Raw genomic sequence first — 18,339 nt, 5'->3', positions numbered from 1 at the left:
GGCCAGGGTGGTCAGGCTTGTGGATCTTGGGAAGGAGGTAGAACTGGGCAGTGCGGGGTTCCCGGACTATGTGGTTGGAAGCTGTGGGTGGGAGATCTCCTGAGGTGATGAGGTTCTGTATGGTCTGGGAGATGATGGGGGTTTGGTGATGGGGGGATGGGGTCATGGTCGAGGGGGCATGAGAAAGAGGTGTCCTCAAGTTGGCGAGATTCCTGGACGTGAACATTCATGCCACTCAAATGCCAGGCTATGACCAAATCCAACAAGTGACAATCTAAGCACTGCTACCTGACACACAGTGGTGTTACCATCACTGAATCCCCCACTACCAACATCCTAGGAGTTACCATTATCCAGAAACTCGACTGGATTCACTACACAGACACAATGGCTACAACAACAGGTCAGAGGCTGGGGATCCTGCAGCGAGTAACTCACCTCCTGACTCCCCAAAGCCTGTCCACCATCTACAAGGCAGAAGTCAGGAGTGTGATGGAATACTCCCCACTTGCCCTGGATTGGTGCAGCTCCAGCAACACTCAAGAAGCTTGACACCATCCATGACAAAGTCATCCAGTTGATTGGCACCACATCCAAAAGCATTCACTCCCTCCACCACCAGTAGCAGCAGAATGGTACCAAACATCCTTTGACACATTCCAAACCCATGACCATTTCCATCTAGAAGGACAAGGGCAGTAGGTACATGGGAACACCACCCCCTGCAAGTTTCCTTCCAAGTCACTCACCATCCTGAATTGGAAATATATTGCCATTCCTTCCCTGTCGCTGTGTCAAAATCCTGGAATTCCCTCCCTAAGGGCAGAGGGGGTCAATCTACAGCACATGGACTGCAGGTTCAAGAAGGCAGCTCACCCTTACCTTCTCACGGGGCAAGTGGAGACAGGCAAGCCAGTGATGCCCATGTCCCTTAATTGATTTTTTTTATACAATGAGTTATCCTGGTATCAATTTGATTCAATCTTTGGGAGGTTTGCTTGACAATTAAGGGCAGTTCTGATTTCTCATTCCTGAATAAATGATGAGGTTTGAGTGAGTCAGTGGGGTGGAGGCCATCTGGTTTGTAAAAGCATTGCACCCATCCCTTTGTTCCGCACCATCCTTGCCAACATTGGAACATCCGAAAACCAGAGAGTGATCGCAAATGAACTTCAGCAAGATTCGGTGTTTTACTCAAGTTCCTCACCAATCAGTAAATTTGCAAACGAGGCCGTCACAGTGAACTGTTGCTCCAGAAATTTGCCAATGAAGACGGTTAATCCAGACATCAGAGCTGACATACAGACTTGAGCTAACACAACGAGGAGGTAAACTGAGCTCCTCAAAGTCCTCAGTAAGATACACGGAAAACCTGAGGGAGGAAAACAATATACAGAACAATCAGCAAAAGTGTGAGGGGACACATTTTGGGAGGATTAGCAAAGCAAGAGGATTGTTGAATGATAACCACCTTAGGAAGCAGAGAGGGATATTGGTGTGCATATCTGTAAATCCTTGAAGGTAACAGGACAGGGAGATGAGCTGGTTAAGAGGCCTATGGGATACTTACCTTCATTAATCAAGGAATTGGATATGAGAGTAGGGAGGTTATGATGGGGCTGTATATAATGCTGGAGCACTGTGTACAGTTCTGGTCCCCGCACTATAGGAGGGATGTGATTGCACTGGAGAGGATGCAGAGGAGATTCCTCTGGGATGGAGCATTTCAGCCAGGAAGACAGACTAAGCAGATTCTGGACTGGTTGATTAAAAATTATCTATACAAACAAGAAAGGGGATTCTTGTGGCACAGTGGTAGTCGCCCGACCTCTAAGCTAGGAGATCCAGGTTAAAATCTCACTTGCTCCAGACGGGTGTCATAATATCTCTAAACAGGATAAATCAAATTACCTATAAACAAGGAAAGGGACTCCTGTGCTACAGTGGTAGTGCCCCTGCCTTTGTGCCAGAAGGCCCAGGTTCAGGTCCCAATTGTCCCAGCATTGTGTCATAGTTGACCTGTACAGCCGGTTGATTTAAATAACTACAGAAGTCACACTAAGCATTGACAAATATCCTGGACGGTCACATATGGAGCATTGTGCGGACTTTAGGAGGAAAGTCTGGGTTCCCCAGAGGAGCTTTATCAGCAGCACTCCCTCTGCTCTGATGTTCAGTGCACACTGACGGTGACCACTGGCTTCCATTTCTGGAAGCTCTGAAGGCCCATACAGTCAAACAGTCATAGAGATATACAGCACGGAATCAGACCCTTCAGTTCAACCCGATATCCCAACCCAAACTAGTCCCACCTGCCAGCACCCGGCCCATATCCCTCTAAACCCTCCTATTCATATTCCCATCCAGATGCCTTTTAAATGTTGCAATTGTACCAGCCTCCTCTGGCAGCTCATTCCATACACACACCACCCTCTGCGTGAAAAAGTTGCTCCTTTTATATCTTACCCCTCTCACCCTATACCAATGCCCTCTAGTTCAGGACTCCCCCACCTCAGGGAAAAGATCTTGTCTATTTACCCTATCCATGCCCCTCATGATTTTATAAGCCTCAATAAGGTCACCCCTCAGACTCTGACACTCCAGGGAAAGCAGCCCCAGCCTGTTTAGCTTCTCCCTATAGCTCAAATCCTCCAATCCTGGCAACATCCTTGTCAATCTTTTCTGAACCCTTTCAAGTTTCACAACATCATTCCGATAGGAAGGAGACCAGAATTGCACGCAATATTGGCCTAACCAATGTCCTGTACAGCCGCAACGTGACCTCCCAACTTTTGTACTCAATATTCTGACCAACAAAGGAAAGCATACCAAAAGCCTTCTTCAATATCCTATCTGCGACTCTCAAGGAGCTATGAACCTGCACTCCAAGGTCTCTTTGTTCAGCAACACTCCCTAGGACCTTACCATTAAGTGTATAAGTCCTGCTAAGATTTGCTTTTCCAAAATGCAACACCTCGCATTTATCTGGATTAAACTCCATCACCCACTCCTCAGCCCATTGATCCATCTGGTCAATATCCCGTTGTAATCTGAGGTAACCTTCTTCACTGTCCACTACACCTCCAATTTTGGTGTCATCTGCAAACTTACTAACTGTACCTCTTATGTTCAAATCCAAATCATTTATATAAACGATGAAACGTAGTGGACCCAGCACTGATCCTTGTGGCATTCCACTGGTCACAGGCCTCCAGTCTGAAAGATAATCCTCTGCCACCACCCTCTACACCTCCAATTTTGGTGTCATCTGCAAACTTACTAACTGTACCTCTTATGTTCAAATCCAAATCATTTATATAAATGATGAAACATAGAGGACCCAGCACTGATCCTTGTGGCATTCCACGTCACAGGCCTCCAGTCTGAAAGATAATCCTCTGCCACCACCCTCTATCTTCTACCTTCGAGCCTGTTATGTATCCAAATGGCTAGTTCCCCTTGTATTCCATGAAATCTAACCTTGCTAACCAGTCTCTCATGGAGAACCTTGTCAAACACCTTATTGAAGTCCGTACAGTTCAAGTCTACTGCTCTGCCCTTAATCCTCTTTGTTACTTCTTCAGTCAATACAAAAATTAGAGGGAATGCAGTTTATCAGGATGATACTCAAAGTTATGGACTTCAGTTAAACACAAGAGAATATTCCAGGTTGAATTTAAGAAGGCAGATCACCATCACTTTCTCAAGCGTGAATATGCATGGGAAATAAATGCTGGCCCAGCAAGCAACACGCATATCCTCAGAATGCATTGTGAAATAAAAATTAACAACCTTGTCAACATCAAAGATAAGGGGAGGCGATGGCTGTGTGGCATTATCAGTGTATTATTAATCCAGAGAGCCAGGTAATGTTCTGGGGACCTGGGTTTGAATCCTGGCAAGGAAAATGGTGGAATTTGAATTCAATAAAAAGTTGGAATTAAGAATCCAATCTAATTGGGCAGCATGATGGCTCAGTGGTCAGCACTGCTGCCTCACAGCGCCAGGGACCCTTGAGTGACCATCTGTGTGGAGTTTGCATGTTGTCCCAGTGTCAACACGGGTTTCCTTCAGATGCTCGGGTTTCCTCCCACAATCCAAAGATGTGCAGTTTAGGTGGACAAGGCATGCTAAATTGCCCATAGTGTTTAGGGATGTGCAGGCTAGGTGGATTAGCCATGGGAAATGCTGGGTTATAGGGATTTGGCGAGGGGGGAGGGGGGATCTGGGTAGGATACTCTTTGCAGGTTTGGTGTGGACTTGATGGGCCAAATGGCATGTATCCACACTGTGGAAATTCTATGAATCTAAAGTTGACCATGAATTAATTGTCAGGAAAAATCCATCTGGTTCACCATTGTCCTTTTGAGAAGGGAACTGCCATCTTCACCTGGTCTGGCCTGTATGTGACTCCAGACCCACAGCAATGTGGCTGCCCTCTGGACAATTAGCAATGGGCAATAAATGCTGGCCTGGTCAGAGTGAGCACACAGATCAGTGGGTCGAAAAGTCTCTTTGGGAACATGCAAGTTTACAATCCCACCCCCAACATACCAGCACAACGTGCATAGGAACCTACTCTTAATAAATTGGAGTAATGATAGGCCTTGTGTTGCATCCTCTTGTTTGGATTTTAATTGATTCAGCTTTTTATCTGTGTTGATTTCTCCTTCGGGATCCCGGGAGCCCTGGGGTAAAGAAAGAGACAATGAGATTCACACGATGGACACTTCCAACCCTGAAACTATTTCCATTTAGAAGGACAACTGCAGCACGTAAAATTTGGGAGCAATAAACTGTCCATGTGTCAATTGTTGTAAAAGCCCATCTGGTTCACTAATGTCCTTTAGGGAAGGACTTACTCAGTCTGGTCTTCATGCGACTCCAGACCCATAGCAATGTGGTTGACTCTTAACTGCAATGGGCAATAAAGACCCAGCCAGCAATAGCTACGTCAAGTTTTCAAACAAGATGAAAATATGGAAATGTGGCTCACTGTCAGCGTTGTTTAATAATCGGTCACTATGAAGTGCCTTGCGGGGATTTTGTTAGAGTGTTGTAAAAAGAGCTGTTTGGAAAGCACAGTCACTTGCGGTAACACTAAAGTCCAACCAGCTGTAAGAACTCCATTGTTGTGGTTAACAATTCATTTTCTGCAGAATCTGCAAGAACAAAGTGTAGCTGGATTCCAGCCATACAAATCGGCCCTGTATGATACAAATTATAACCATCAAGATAATTTTAATAAGGTGCCACATAAAATGATATGAAAGGAGATAGTAACCCCTGATACTGAGGTTAACTAACAGGGAGCAGAGAACCAGGATAAATGGGTCATCCTCAGGTCGGTAAACTATGAGCAATGGGTGCCACCAGGATCAGTGCTATTTAACTATCAGTCCCAGGGCCCTGGGTTCGATCCCATCCTTGGGCGACTGTCTGTGTGGAGTTTTCACATTCTCCCTATGTCTGCGTGGGTTTCCTCCGGGTGCTCCGGTTTCCTCCCACAATCCAAAGATGTGCAGGTTAGGTGAATTGGCCATGCTGAATTACCCATAGGTTAGGTGCATTAGTCAGGGATAAATATAGAGTAATGGGGAATGATTGGGTTTGGTAGTCTTCGGAGGGTCGGTGTGGACATATTGGGCCGAAGGGCCTGGTTGCACACTGTAGAGATTTTATGATGCTATGAACTGGATAAATGGACAGGGTGTGCTGTCAACAAGTTTGTTTTTGATATAAATGTGGGCTTGGAAAGGAAATTTTCTGAAGGACTTTTAATGTCTGCAAAGCAATATAGATTTATTACGAGAGACAGAAGTTTGGCAGATGGAGTACAATGTGAGTCATTTATGGTTATCTAACTTGGCAGAAAGAATAAAAAAACAAAATATGAATAAAATGGAGAGAGTGTGGAGGAGTCAGAGATACGGAGGGAACTGGGTGTCCTTCTGCATGAATTACAAATGTTAACAAGCAAGAGGAAGAAATATGGAGTGTTGATTTTTGTTCCAAAGGAGTTGGAGCATAAAATAGGAATGTCTCAGGAACAGGAGTAGGCCATTCAGCCCTTCAAGCCTGCTCTGCCATTCAATAAGATTATGGCTGATCTGTGGCCTAACTCCATATATTTGACTTTGGCCTATATCCCTTGATACCCTTGCTTAAGAGGAGGACAATGTAGAGGGAGATTCACTCCCTGGAGTTTAGAAGAGTAAAAGGTGATTTATTGAAAAATAAACAAGCCATAGGAGCAGAAGTAGGCCATTCAGCCCATCGAGTCTGCTCCACCATTCAGTGAGCTCATGATTGATCTGAATATCCTCAATTCCACTTTCCTGCCTTTTCCCCATATCCGTCGATTCCCTTCCTGATTAAAAACCTGTCTCAGCCATGGTTACATTTAACAACACAGTCTCGACAACCCTGTGCAGTAAGTATTTCTATGGATTTACAACCCACAGAAAGAGGAACTTTCTCCTATGACAGAATACATTTTGAAACAAAAACAGGTTCGAGGGGCTGAATGGCCTCCTGTATAATGTCCCATGATCTTCCAGGTTGGAACTCCGACAATGGACTTACCTCTTTGGGCATCTCTTTTGGGAAAAAGAAATATGGGATAGAGACCATGCCAACAAAACTAGCAGCCATGAGGAAACCCAGCCACCAGGCTCCCACCCAGCGAGGGTCTCCAAACTCCAGATCAATATCAGCTGTAACAGAGGGTAAAGAAAATCCAAATAAATACCCAGGCAAGATGAGAACATATAAATCAGAACACCAGAACCCAACTGCATGGCCAAAGATCAGCTAATAAATATGACATCCTGGGTCACAAACAGCACTATATAAATGAAACTTGGGGAGATAATGTTTTCCCAGAGATATAGTGTATGGCCCAATTGGCAAGTGATCCAGAGAGCCAGGCTATTGCTCTGGGGTCCAAGGATTCAAATTCTACCACAGCTGCCAGGGGAAATTAAATGGATGCAGTGTACGATTGAGAGCAACCAATTCTTAAAGGTTATAGAGTTATAGAGATGTACAGCATGGAAACAGACCCTTCGGTCCAACTCGTCCATGCTGACCAGATATCCCAACCCAATCTAGTCCCAGCTGCCAGCACCCGGCCCATATCCCTCCAAACCCTTCCTATTCATATACCCATCCAGATGCCTTTTAAATGTTGCAGTTGTACCAGCCTCCACCACTTCCTCTGGCAGCTCATTCCATACACGTACCACCCTCTGTGTGAAAAAGTTGCCCCTTAGGTCTATAACCCAATGATTGCATTCTTGTGTAACCTGGCATTATAGAAAAATCATGCTTTAGAAACAGCATTTAAGTGTTGCCGGCGTAATCATATCACATCCAACACATTTTAAAAGTTTGTGCTTTAGAAACAGTGTCCCCAATTCCTCAACTGCATTACAGCAAATTTGCATTAATGAAACGCTTGTTATAGCAGAACGACCTGTAGTAGCAGGAGCAGGCCATTCAGCCCCACTCCAGCCTGTCCCATCCTTCAATAAAATTACAGCTGATCTCATTTATGCCTCAACTTTATATCCCAGCTTGCCACCTGAATGAGTCTCAGAGATGATGACTTTGAGTCTACCGTTGCTTGTTGGAACAGCCCGTCTGTTTTATTAATCTCCTTTAGGGAAGGAATTCTGCCAAATTTACCATATGTGACTCCAGACCCACTGCAATGTGGCTGTCTCTTACTGTCTGGGTAATCAGAGATGGGTTATAAATGCTGGCCCAGCCCACAACACTCCCACCATTCAACCTGCTCCCTTTCGAAAGCCTTTATGAAGACCTGTCCTGGCAGATCCATGATTCCTAATAAAGGGCTTTTGCCCGAAATGTCAATTGTCCTGCTCCTCAGAGGCTGCCTGACCCTCACTACACTCTCGGCTCTGATCTCCAGCATCTGGAGTCCTCACTTTCACCTACACCCATTATTATAGCCGATACCTGATCCACCCAATCTTTTCTTCCTATCTTGATTCTATATTTACTCCTTGTTCAGTCTCTCCCAACTTACATGCTTATGTTTCTCACACAGTCATACCTGACTGAAACATGAACTGTTTCTTTCTCTACAGACGCTGCCATACCTGTTGAATTTCTCTAGCACTTTTGGTTTTTATTCCAGTTTCAAGTATTCCACAGTATTTTGCTTTTGTGCCAATCTGAATCAGTTATTTTACACTGACTATAAGAAACAGGAACAGGAGCAGGCCATTCAGCCCCTCCAGCCTGCTCCACCATTCAATAGGTTCATGGCTGATCTAACTTTCCTCACATCCACTTTCCTGCCCTTTCTCCTAAAACTCTTGTTTCCCCGACTGATAGAACTTTCTCTATCTCAGCCTTAAATATACACAAGGACTCTGCCCCCACAGCTCTCTGTGACAAGGAGTTCCAAAAACTCTCAACCCTCTGAGAGAAGAAATTCCTCCCCATTCCAGTCTGAAATTGGTGCCCTTTTATTCTGAGACTGTGCCCTCTGGTCCTAGACTCTCCCATGAGGGGAAACACCCTCTCAGTATTTACCCTGTCAAACCCCTTAAGAAGGAGAAAGTGAGGACTGCAGACGCTGGAGATCAGAGCTGAAAAATGTGTTGCTGGAAAAGCGCAGCAGGTCAGGCAGCATCCAAGGGGCAGGAGAATCGACGTTTCGGGCATGAGCCCTTCTTCAGGAATGAGGAAGGGCTTGTGCCTGAAACGTTGATTCTCCTGCTCCTTGGATGCTGCCTGACCTGCTGCGCTTTTCCAGCAACACAAACCCCTTAAGAATCCTGTATGTTTCAATTAGATCACCTCTCATTTTTCTAGATTCCAGGGAGTAGAGTCCCCACCAGAGTCTGTCTCATGCACTCACCAGCTGACAGTTTGTCAATGTCAACGTAGAGACGGAGGACAGCAGACCCTAAAACGAAGCCGAATGCTGGTCCCAGGACACTAACTGCAAACAGAATTCCTATAGGAAGAAAGAGAGCAGTCAGGGAGTGAAATTCCTTAGCATTCAACAAAAAGATCACAGACTCAAAACAGAAATTGCTGGAAAAGCTCAGCAAATCTGGCAGCATCTGTGGAGAGAAAGCACAAGTTGTAAAGTCATAGAGTCATACAGCATTGAAACAGACCCTTCGGCCCAACTAGTCCATGCTGAACATAATCCCAAACTAAAGTAATCCACCTGTCTGCTCCTGGCCCATATTCCTTCAAACCTTTCCTGTTCATGTATCTATCCAAATATCTTTTAAATACTATAACTGTATCTGCATCCATTATTTCCTCAGGAGGTTCATTCCACATGTGAACCATCCTCTGTAAAAAATTTGCCTCTTATGCCTTTTTAAAATCTCTCTCCTCTCACCCTTAAAAACTGCCCCCCTAGTCTTGAAATCCCCATTCTAAGGAAGAGACAACCACCATTAACTCTATCCGTACCTCTCATTATTTTATAAACTTCTATCAGATTACCTCTCAACTGCCTATGCTCCAGTAAAAAATGTTCCAGCCTTTATAACTCAAACCTTCCATACCTGGCAACATCCTGGTAAATCTCTTCTGAACCCTCTCCAGCTTAATAATATCTTTCCTATAACAGGGAGGCCAGAACTGGATACAGTATTCCACAAGAGGCCTCACCAATGTCATGTACCACCTCAACATGATATCCCAACCCCTATATTCAAAGGACTGAGCAATAAAGGCAACCCTTTTTAATTACCCTTTCTATATATGATGCAAAATTTAAAGAATTTTGTACTTGCACCCCTAGGTCCCTCTGTTCTACAACACTAGCCAAATCCCCACCAATAATTGTATAAGTCCTACCCTTGTTTGTTGTACTGAAACGTAATACAAGCATTTTCTCCCTACTTTCTACCCTCTCCACATAATTGCTTAATTGTCCCCTGAAAGCCTCGATTGAATCTGCATCTCCCCCACTCTCAGGTAGTGTGCTCCAAACTCTAACCACTCACTATGTGAGGATATGTTCTCGCATGTCACTGTTACTGCTTTTTGCCAATCATCTTAGAAGTGTGACCTCTGGTTCTCCATCCTTTCACCAATGGGAAAGATTTCTCCAGATTTAATCTGTCTAGACCCCTCATAACTTTGAACATATTGATCAAGTCTCCTCTGGAGCTTCCCTTCTCCAAGGGCAACTCCTGGCTTTTCCTTTCTATGTAACTGAAGTCCTCATAGTCTGCTAAGTCCCATCTGCACTTAAAAAGGGATAAATGTACTCAAAACTGAACCATAATCCATGTGAGTATTTCAGACTGTTGGCATTATGAAATAAAAAGACAGCCGTATGTATAAGAGACGCATCATGTTTTCCGTTTCAAGTGTACACGGGGTTAAAAAGCAAACTTTAAACCTGGTCAGTAGTCTGAGATCCTAGCATGTGGACTAGTCTGCTCTGAAGGCTACAGCTCTGAGACCATTAAACACCCTTGCAATTCAGGTAAAGAAAGAAATTAACTAACTCTGAGTGCTAGAAATCAACTAGCTAGCAAGTTTGTCAAAATCAAACAGGAGTAAAGGGTTTCAACAAAGCTAAAAATCCTAAAATTAACAGTCAACAAACTGCCATTGACTTTTCATGAACAATTCAAAGTGACTGACCTGTATCTTTTAAATATGATCTTCCAAAGATTCACACAGAGTCATAGAGTCTTACAGCGGAAACCACGCTACTTTGGTCCAACCAGTCCATGCCCGCTATAATCCCAAACTAAACTAGTCCCACCTGCCTGAACTTGACCCACATCCCTCCAAACCTTTCCTATTCATGTGCTTGTCTAAATGACTTTTAAATGTTGTAAATGTACCTTCATCCACCACTTTGTCTGGGAGTTCATTCCACATACGAACTACTCTCTGTGTAAAAAAATTGCCCCTCATGTCTTATTAAAATATTTCTCTTCTCACCTTAAAAAGATGCCCCCAATCTTTAAATCCCACATTCTAGGGAAAATACAGCTGCCATTCACCTTATCTAACCCCCCATTAGTTTATAAACCTCTAAATGGTCACCTCTCAACCTCCTATGCTCCAGTGAAAAAAGTCCAGTCTATCCAGCCTCTCCTTATAGCTCAAGCTCTCCATTCTTAGCAACATCTTGATAAATCTGTTCTGAACCCTCTCCATCTTAATATCCTCCATATAACAGGGTAACCAGAGTGTACTCGTACTCCAGAACAGGCCTCCTGTTGTCAACCGGAAGTGGCAGATTCAAACCACTAAAAAAATGCCAGAGGAAACATCACAGAAGCGCTTCACAGGAGGCTCCCAAGCACTGAGGATGTCACCTAGACAGGGGACGAAACATCTGCAACACAAATTCCCAGCTCGGCGAACAGAACCACAGCAACGAGCACCCGAGCTACAAATCTTCTCACAAAATTTGAAAGTCTGAAGAGGATTTTTGCTTTTAAGAGAAAAGGCGAAAAGCTAAAATATCGTTCAGTGTTTGTTTTGCAGCGAGCCGTTATAGAGGGAGCGCGCACCTCAAGCGGCTCTGCCAAACGCCTTCCCGGGAAGTATTCACAGGTGACCCTCTTCCTCTCTCTCCTTCACCCCAGTCTCCTGTAGATCCCACCACCCCAACCTCCAACAACTCAGCCTAACATACCATCATCATCACCATCACCTCTCAGCCTTCCAGTGTGCTTGCTGTCTTCCCGACTCTGGTGAGTGAAACTACACTGTACATACATTATTTGTACTTTATATAGGCTATATATTTATCATATCATTCCTGTTTTTACTATAAGTTAGTGTTAGTTTAGGTTTTGGTTGTTATTTGGTATGATTTGGTAGGTTATGTTTTGGGTCTGGGAACGCTCAGAAACTTTTCCCATTTAAATTAATGGTAATTGCTTCTTTGCTTTACCCCATTTCGGCTTACGAAAGGTTTCATAGGAATGCTCCACTTTCGGATAGCGGTAGACACTGGTGTTCACAGGTACATGTTCAGAGTGAAAGCTTACTCAGCTTACCGAGATACAAAGGTGAGTTCCTATTGCTGGCAAAATCATCAACATACGATATCCCAAACGGCTGAATGGGAACACCTCCGATTCCCAGCAGTAACTGCCCAACTATTAGCAGCGAAAGCATGTCGTAACCACCGCTGCTTTCCTGCACACTGCAAATCTCACTGTTTAAATTCTGGTCCTGAGGCGTCAAGTGGCAGATATCAGAGACGTTATTAACATTATCTGAGGGAATAAAACAAAGGTTATTTTGAATTAAATTAGTGACTTTGTTTTAAATACCTCTATTAATATAACAAAAGATCTTTAGGCAGTTCATAGGAATGTTGTGACATATTAAAATATCAGCAGCAGGAGTAGGCCTTTGGGCCTTAGAACCTGCACCTCTATGCAGCAATGCGATCATGGCTGATCATCTAGCTCAGTCCCCTGTTCTCACTTTTCCTTCATAGCCTTTGATCTCTTTAGCTCTAAAATCTAGATCTATACTGTACCCTATCAAGGCCTTAAGTCCTTTCTAAAGAATTTGACATTAAAATCCAGATGAGGCCTAAGCAGTGATTTCTGAAGTTTTCCTTACGATTTCCTTATCTTGCTGACTCAATCGTCATGTTGGCATGCATACCAGCACAAATATTTTCACCACAATGGGTTTACACAAGCCAAGGCAGCCAGGTGTGTCTGAAGGAGATAGCATTTTGTCATTGCGTGTATTCACTCATTGGATGTGGGTGTCGCTGGCTGACCCAGCATTTATTTCCGGTTCCTCGTTGCCCCTTGAGAAGGTGGGAGATGAGTTGCCTCTTGAACCGCTACAGTCCGCTTGCTGTAGGTAAACCCTCAATGGGAGGGAGATGCAGGATCTTGACCCAATAATACTGAAGGAACAGCGACATATTTCCAAGTCAGGATGGTGAGTGGCTTGGAGGGGAACTTGCAGGGGGTGGTTTGTGACCATGTATCTGCTGCCCTTGTCCTTCTAGATGATGGTGCTCATGGCATTGGAAGGTGCTGCTGCTGTCAGGAAAAACCTGAAGCCAGGCGAAAACAGCTAAAGGAATGCACTGCCCCACCCACCCCCTGCCGTGACCACCTTCTGCCCCAAATGTAACAGAACCTGAGGAAGCCACATCAGTCTGTACAGCCATCTATGGACTCACCCTGAGACAGTGACTAGATTCCCTACAGTGCGGAAACAGGCCCTTCGGCCCAACAAGTCCACACCGACCCTCCGAAGAGTAGCCCACCCAGACCCATTTGCCTACTCCCTACCAATGCACCTATCACTAACAAGCAATTTAGCATGGCCAATTCACCTGACCCGCACGTCTTTGGACTGTGGGAGGAAACCCTTGCAGACACAGGGAGAATGTACAAACTCCACGCAGACAGACGCCTGAGGCTGGAATCGAACCCAGTTCCCTGGCGCTGCAAGGCAGCAGTGCTAACCACTGAGCCACTGTACTGCCCAGTGGAAGAGAGTTGTCCTTGTCTATGAAGGACCACCAATGAAGATGATGTTGGAAGCTACTGTCTAAGGAGACTTGGTGAGTTGCTACAGACGGTATACACTGCTGCAATTAAGCATAAATGGTGGACAGAAGGAATGTTTAAATCTGAATTCAAAAGCCTACCCTTACATTTTGCATCATATTTTCCCATCAACTTCCATCAAGGGAGTCCTTTAGTTGAAAAGTAATCTGGAGAAACTGCCCATTAAGTGTTTAGACATAAGAACTCCTTAGACATATAAAACCAGTTTCAAGGTGGGAAATACTCACTTGTGGTGGTGCGATCGTATGTATATTTTCCCATGATGAAGTGGGGCAAGGCCATAGTGAATGCAGCAACACTAACGAGGATACCCCCGCAGCCAATCAGACGGGGGCGATGAACCCGACTGCCAAAGTAACTGACAAACACAATAAACACAGCGCTTCCAATCTGAAATGACAACATTAGGACCTCATAATGAAGAGAAAAGGGGTTCAAGACCTACCAAAGTAGTTGGATGATTTAAAATTCAATTAATTTATAAATCTAGAATTAAAACATTGGACTCATCAACAATGATCATTTATAGTAATGAAACTATTCTTGTTGTACAATCCCATCACTAATGTCCTTTAGGGAAGGAAATTTGCCATCCTTATCTGGTTGGCCTACATGTGACTCGAGACCCACAGCAATGTGGTTAATTCTTAACTGCCCTCTGGGCAATTGGGGATGAGGAATAAATGCTGAAATTATCCAATTGCAACCATTGTTGATTGTATGAAGAACACATCTGGCTCACCAATGCCCTTCAGGGAGGGAAATCTGCTGTCCTCACCTAGTCTGGCCTACATATGACTCCAGACTCACAGCAACGTGATTATCTCTTAACCACCCTCTGAGATGGCCAAGCAAACCATTCCATTGTAAGGAGTTTCCCACTATCTGTGATGGGGTAATTAAGGATGGGTATTAAGGCGTGTCTTAGTCGGGACACTGGTATCCCTGGAACGAATGAGAAAGCCCCTGGCTGATTCAATGGTAACTTTCAAGATATGGTTGGGGGGAGGGGGTGTGTGTTTCTTTATGTGATGCTGTCCATCCCTAATTGCCCAGAATCAGGAAATATAGTCTCAGAGGAGATGGAGTGAAATTACTTCACTCAGGCGGCTATAGATTCTTTAGTTACTGTGTTTATTCAAGGTTCAATGGATTTTTCTTAGGAATTAAAAATAAGGGGATTGGATGAGAGGTGGTGTTGAGCTGGACTCATGATCCAGTTAAAGTAGTCTCAAGGGGCAGAATGGCCAACTCCAGCTCTTACACTCCAATATTTCTCTGACGTTGCACACTTACCTCATTCAAAGAGGACAACATTCCTGAGGTCTGGCTGGAAAGTCCGAATCGTTTCTCAATGGTTGAGACAATGCTTTTCAGATACCCAGAGACCAGGAGTTGGGAGAGCTGTAACAGTCCGTGACATAGCACAAAAAACTATGGAGGAAGAGAGAACAGATGGTTCAATGCAAATTAGATCCAGTACCAAATGTGGTTCTTTCTCCCAGAATCCCTCAGGCCCCAACTGGCTCCACTCCCCTCCTCAAGGCATTCCCTGTGGCATACTTCAACCTTCAGGACCTCTGACCACACCATGCTCATTCCAGAGTTATCAGCCCTTCTGGGATTACCAATTACCCCTGGAATGTTCAATTTTTCAGGAGGATTGAGGAGGTCCTGGAGGGTTTGGGGAAGAAGGAGTTTACACAAAAGGATTGGCCTTGGTAAATTGTCCGTACTGTCCAAGGATGTGCAGGCTAGGTGGATTGACCTTGGTAAATTGTCCGTACTGTCCAAGGATGTGCAGGCTAGGTGGATTAGCCATGGAGAATACAGGGACAGGGTAAGGGGTAGTGGGTCTGGGTGGGATGCTTTTGGAGAATCAGTGTGGATGCAATGGGCTGAATGGCCTGCTTCAAGACTGTAGGGAATTCTATGAATGGTTGTCTTATAAGGAATGGGAGGAGAATCTGGGTTTGTATCTACTGGAGTTTAGAAGAGTAAGAGGGGACTTGATTGAAACAAATAAGACCCTATTGGATGTAGAATTCTGGATTAGTGGTGCTGGAAGAGCACAGCAGTTCAGGCAGCATCTAAGGAGCTTCGAAATCGACGTTTCGGGCAAAAGCCCTTCATCAGGAATAAAGGCAGAGAGCCTGAAGCGTGGAGAGATAAGCTAGAGGAGGGTGGGGATGGGGAGAAAGTAGCATAGAGTACAATAGGTGAGTGGGGGAGGGGATGAAGGTGATAGGTCAGGGAGGAGAGGGTGGAGTGGATAGGTGGAAAAGGAGATAGGCAGGTAGGACAAGTCCGGACAAGTCATGGGGACAGTGCTGAGCTACATTTTTACGTTTTTACCTATAGGATGTAGGTTTGCTGGAACATTTGCTTTCAGACTTTTGTCTCCATACTAGGTAACATCATTAGAGAGAGAGAGAGACAAGTGGTTATACATAGCTTGAGGGGCACCACTCCCATGGGGTAAGGGTGAGGAGGCAACCCTGCATGAATCACCACAACCAATACGGGATATTGACCTCACACTGTTGGCGTTATACCCATCCACATTTTAGCCACCTAATGAACTGAACCAACCAAACCCCAAAGGAGAATTCATTAGGGTAATTTAAAAAGAGTTCTCTTCTTAAGTGTCCGCTGAATAATTCGGTTTATTAATTGTACTCATTGGAACCCCATCAGAACACAGTGGCGGTGTATAAGTCCCTATTATGTAACTCACTAAGAGCTTTGATGCTCCAGTTTGGGATTTATCCATTAATTTGTTCAATGCAGCTCTTTCCCAACTTTCACAAACCATAAAAACCAAACATGAAACACAAATGGGTAACCTGGAGTTCATTGTAAGAATACCAGGGCTGATGATTTAGATGATCACATTTATGGCCAACCTTTTGTAATTCTAGCCCAGCACATAGCAGAGAGATGATAGTCTAGTGGTAATGGCATTAGACTAGCAATCTAGAACCTCAGGTTAGTGTGACATGGGTACAAATCAGGTCATAGCAGATGGTTAAGTTTGAATTCAATAAAACATTTGGAATTAAAAATCTAGTCAGATTGCCATAAAAATCTACCTGGTTCACTAATGGACATCTGCCATTAGTAACTTCAGACCCACTGCAATGTGGTTGACTCTGGGCAACTAGGGATGGGCAATAATGCTGATCTAGTCAGCGATGCCCATATCCCATGAATGTATGAGGAAACTTGCATCTATATAGCACCTTTTATGTCAGGATAATCAAATATTAGATTACATTACAGCGTGGAAACAGGCCCTTCGGCCCAACAAGTCCACACCGACCCGCCGAAGCGTAACCCACCCATACCCCTACATTTACCCCTTACCTAACACTACGGGCCTTACCTAACACTACGGGCAATTTAGCATGGCCAATTCACCTAATCTGCACGTCTTTGGACTGTGGGAGGAAACCGGAGCACCCGGAGGAAACCCACGCAGACACGGGGAGAACGTGCAAACTCCACACAGTCAGTCGCCTGAGGCAGGAATTGAACCCGGGTCTCTGATGCTGTGAGGCAGCAGTGCTAACCACTGTGCCACCGTGCCGCCCTTATATAGTTTGCTGCATTAGGATTAATGGACAAAGTGGTGCCTTAAAGGAGGAGGGAGGGAGGAAACAGAAAGGTTTAGGATGGGAATTCCAGAGCTTGTGGTGAAGGCAGCTGAAGACAAACAAAAAAGGCTTGAATTGGAGGATTGAGGAGGTCCTGGAGGGTTTGGGGAAGAAGGAGTTTACACAAAAGGAATGGATTTGAAAATAAATGAGACTTCTGAGACAGAGGCTTTGCCCGGAGCCAATGTAGATCAGTGAGCACAGAGGGAGAATAGGAATTGGTAAGGATTGGCATATAAGCAGAATTCTAAATAAGCTCAAGTAGGAGGCAGGTATAGACGCAAGAAGGAATAATATCCTACGACTCCCACACTCACCTTTATACTGTGAAACGGGTTAGTGGCACATCTTCTGGGCTGTTCCTCAGTGTGACTGGGCTTTGATGCAGTTGTCGGAGGTCCAGTTATCCCCATCTTCAAGGTCAGGTATCTCTGTTCCGGGAGAAAGACATACAATTTTCGGTTAGGGTGTTTGAGCTCCTGTCACTTGATTGCAACCACCAGCCAGCTTTACCCATGGTAGAAGATGCATTATAAGCAGAACTTATTTCAACGGCTTCAGAATTAGATCCATAGTGTGCACGTTACACATTTCAATCAAACCCAGTCCTGTAATATGACAAAGTTCAACACATATGTCCATTTGTCTAATAATCGAGGAAAAGCAATCAGAGCAGAGGGAGACATTTAGATGTTTGAACCTTTTTCACCATTCAATCCGTCCTGGCTCACTTACATAGCTGCTACGGTCAACAAAGCACAAAAATGCCTCCATTTCCTCAGGAGGCTAAGGAAATTCAGCATGTCAATTTTTATCAATTTTTATAGATGCAACATAGAAAGCATTCTATGTGATGCTGAAAATGTGTTGCTGGAAAAGCGCAGCAGGTCAGGCAGCATCCAGGGAACAGGAGAATCGACGTTTCGGGCATAAGCCCTTCTTCAGGAATGAGGAAAGTTTGTCCAGCAGGCTAAGATAAAAGGTAGGGAGGAGGGACTTGGGGGAGGGGTGTCGGAAATGTGATAGGTGGAAAGAGGTCAAGGTGAGGGTGATAGGTCAGACTGGGGTGGGAACCCTCCAACCACAAGGGATGAACTCAGATT

The 18,339-nt window shown here is 44.7% G+C and overlaps 1 protein-coding gene across 3 annotated transcripts in view; it reads right to left on the bottom strand.

Moving 5' to 3' along the window:
• The window catches only part of slco2b1 (solute carrier organic anion transporter family, member 2B1), a 94,805-nt gene that overhangs the window by 28,326 nt on the left and 48,140 nt on the right, over positions 1–18,339 (bottom strand). For all 3 annotated transcript variants that reach the window (XM_043692506.1, XM_043692507.1, XM_043692508.1), the window contains exons 2-9: positions 17,554–17,667; positions 14,877–15,014; positions 13,808–13,970; positions 12,030–12,251; positions 8,894–8,992; positions 6,586–6,716; positions 4,580–4,688; positions 1,208–1,372 (exon numbers count right to left, since the gene is read on the bottom strand). In XM_043692506.1, coding sequence (XP_043548441.1) covers positions 1,208–1,372; positions 4,580–4,688; positions 6,586–6,716; positions 8,894–8,992; positions 12,030–12,251; positions 13,808–13,970; positions 14,877–15,014; positions 17,554–17,649 — 1,123 coding nt within the window. In that variant the 5' untranslated portion in view covers positions 17,650–17,667. The remainder of the gene's footprint in view (positions 1–1,207; positions 1,373–4,579; positions 4,689–6,585; positions 6,717–8,893; positions 8,993–12,029; positions 12,252–13,807; positions 13,971–14,876; positions 15,015–17,553; positions 17,668–18,339) is intronic.

The sequence above is a fragment of the Chiloscyllium plagiosum genome, chromosome 6 (genome assembly GCF_004010195.1).
Source record: "Chiloscyllium plagiosum isolate BGI_BamShark_2017 chromosome 6, ASM401019v2, whole genome shotgun sequence".
NCBI lineage: Eukaryota > Metazoa > Chordata > Chondrichthyes > Orectolobiformes > Hemiscylliidae > Chiloscyllium > Chiloscyllium plagiosum.
This window is presented reverse-complemented; position numbering and strand designations above follow the sequence as displayed.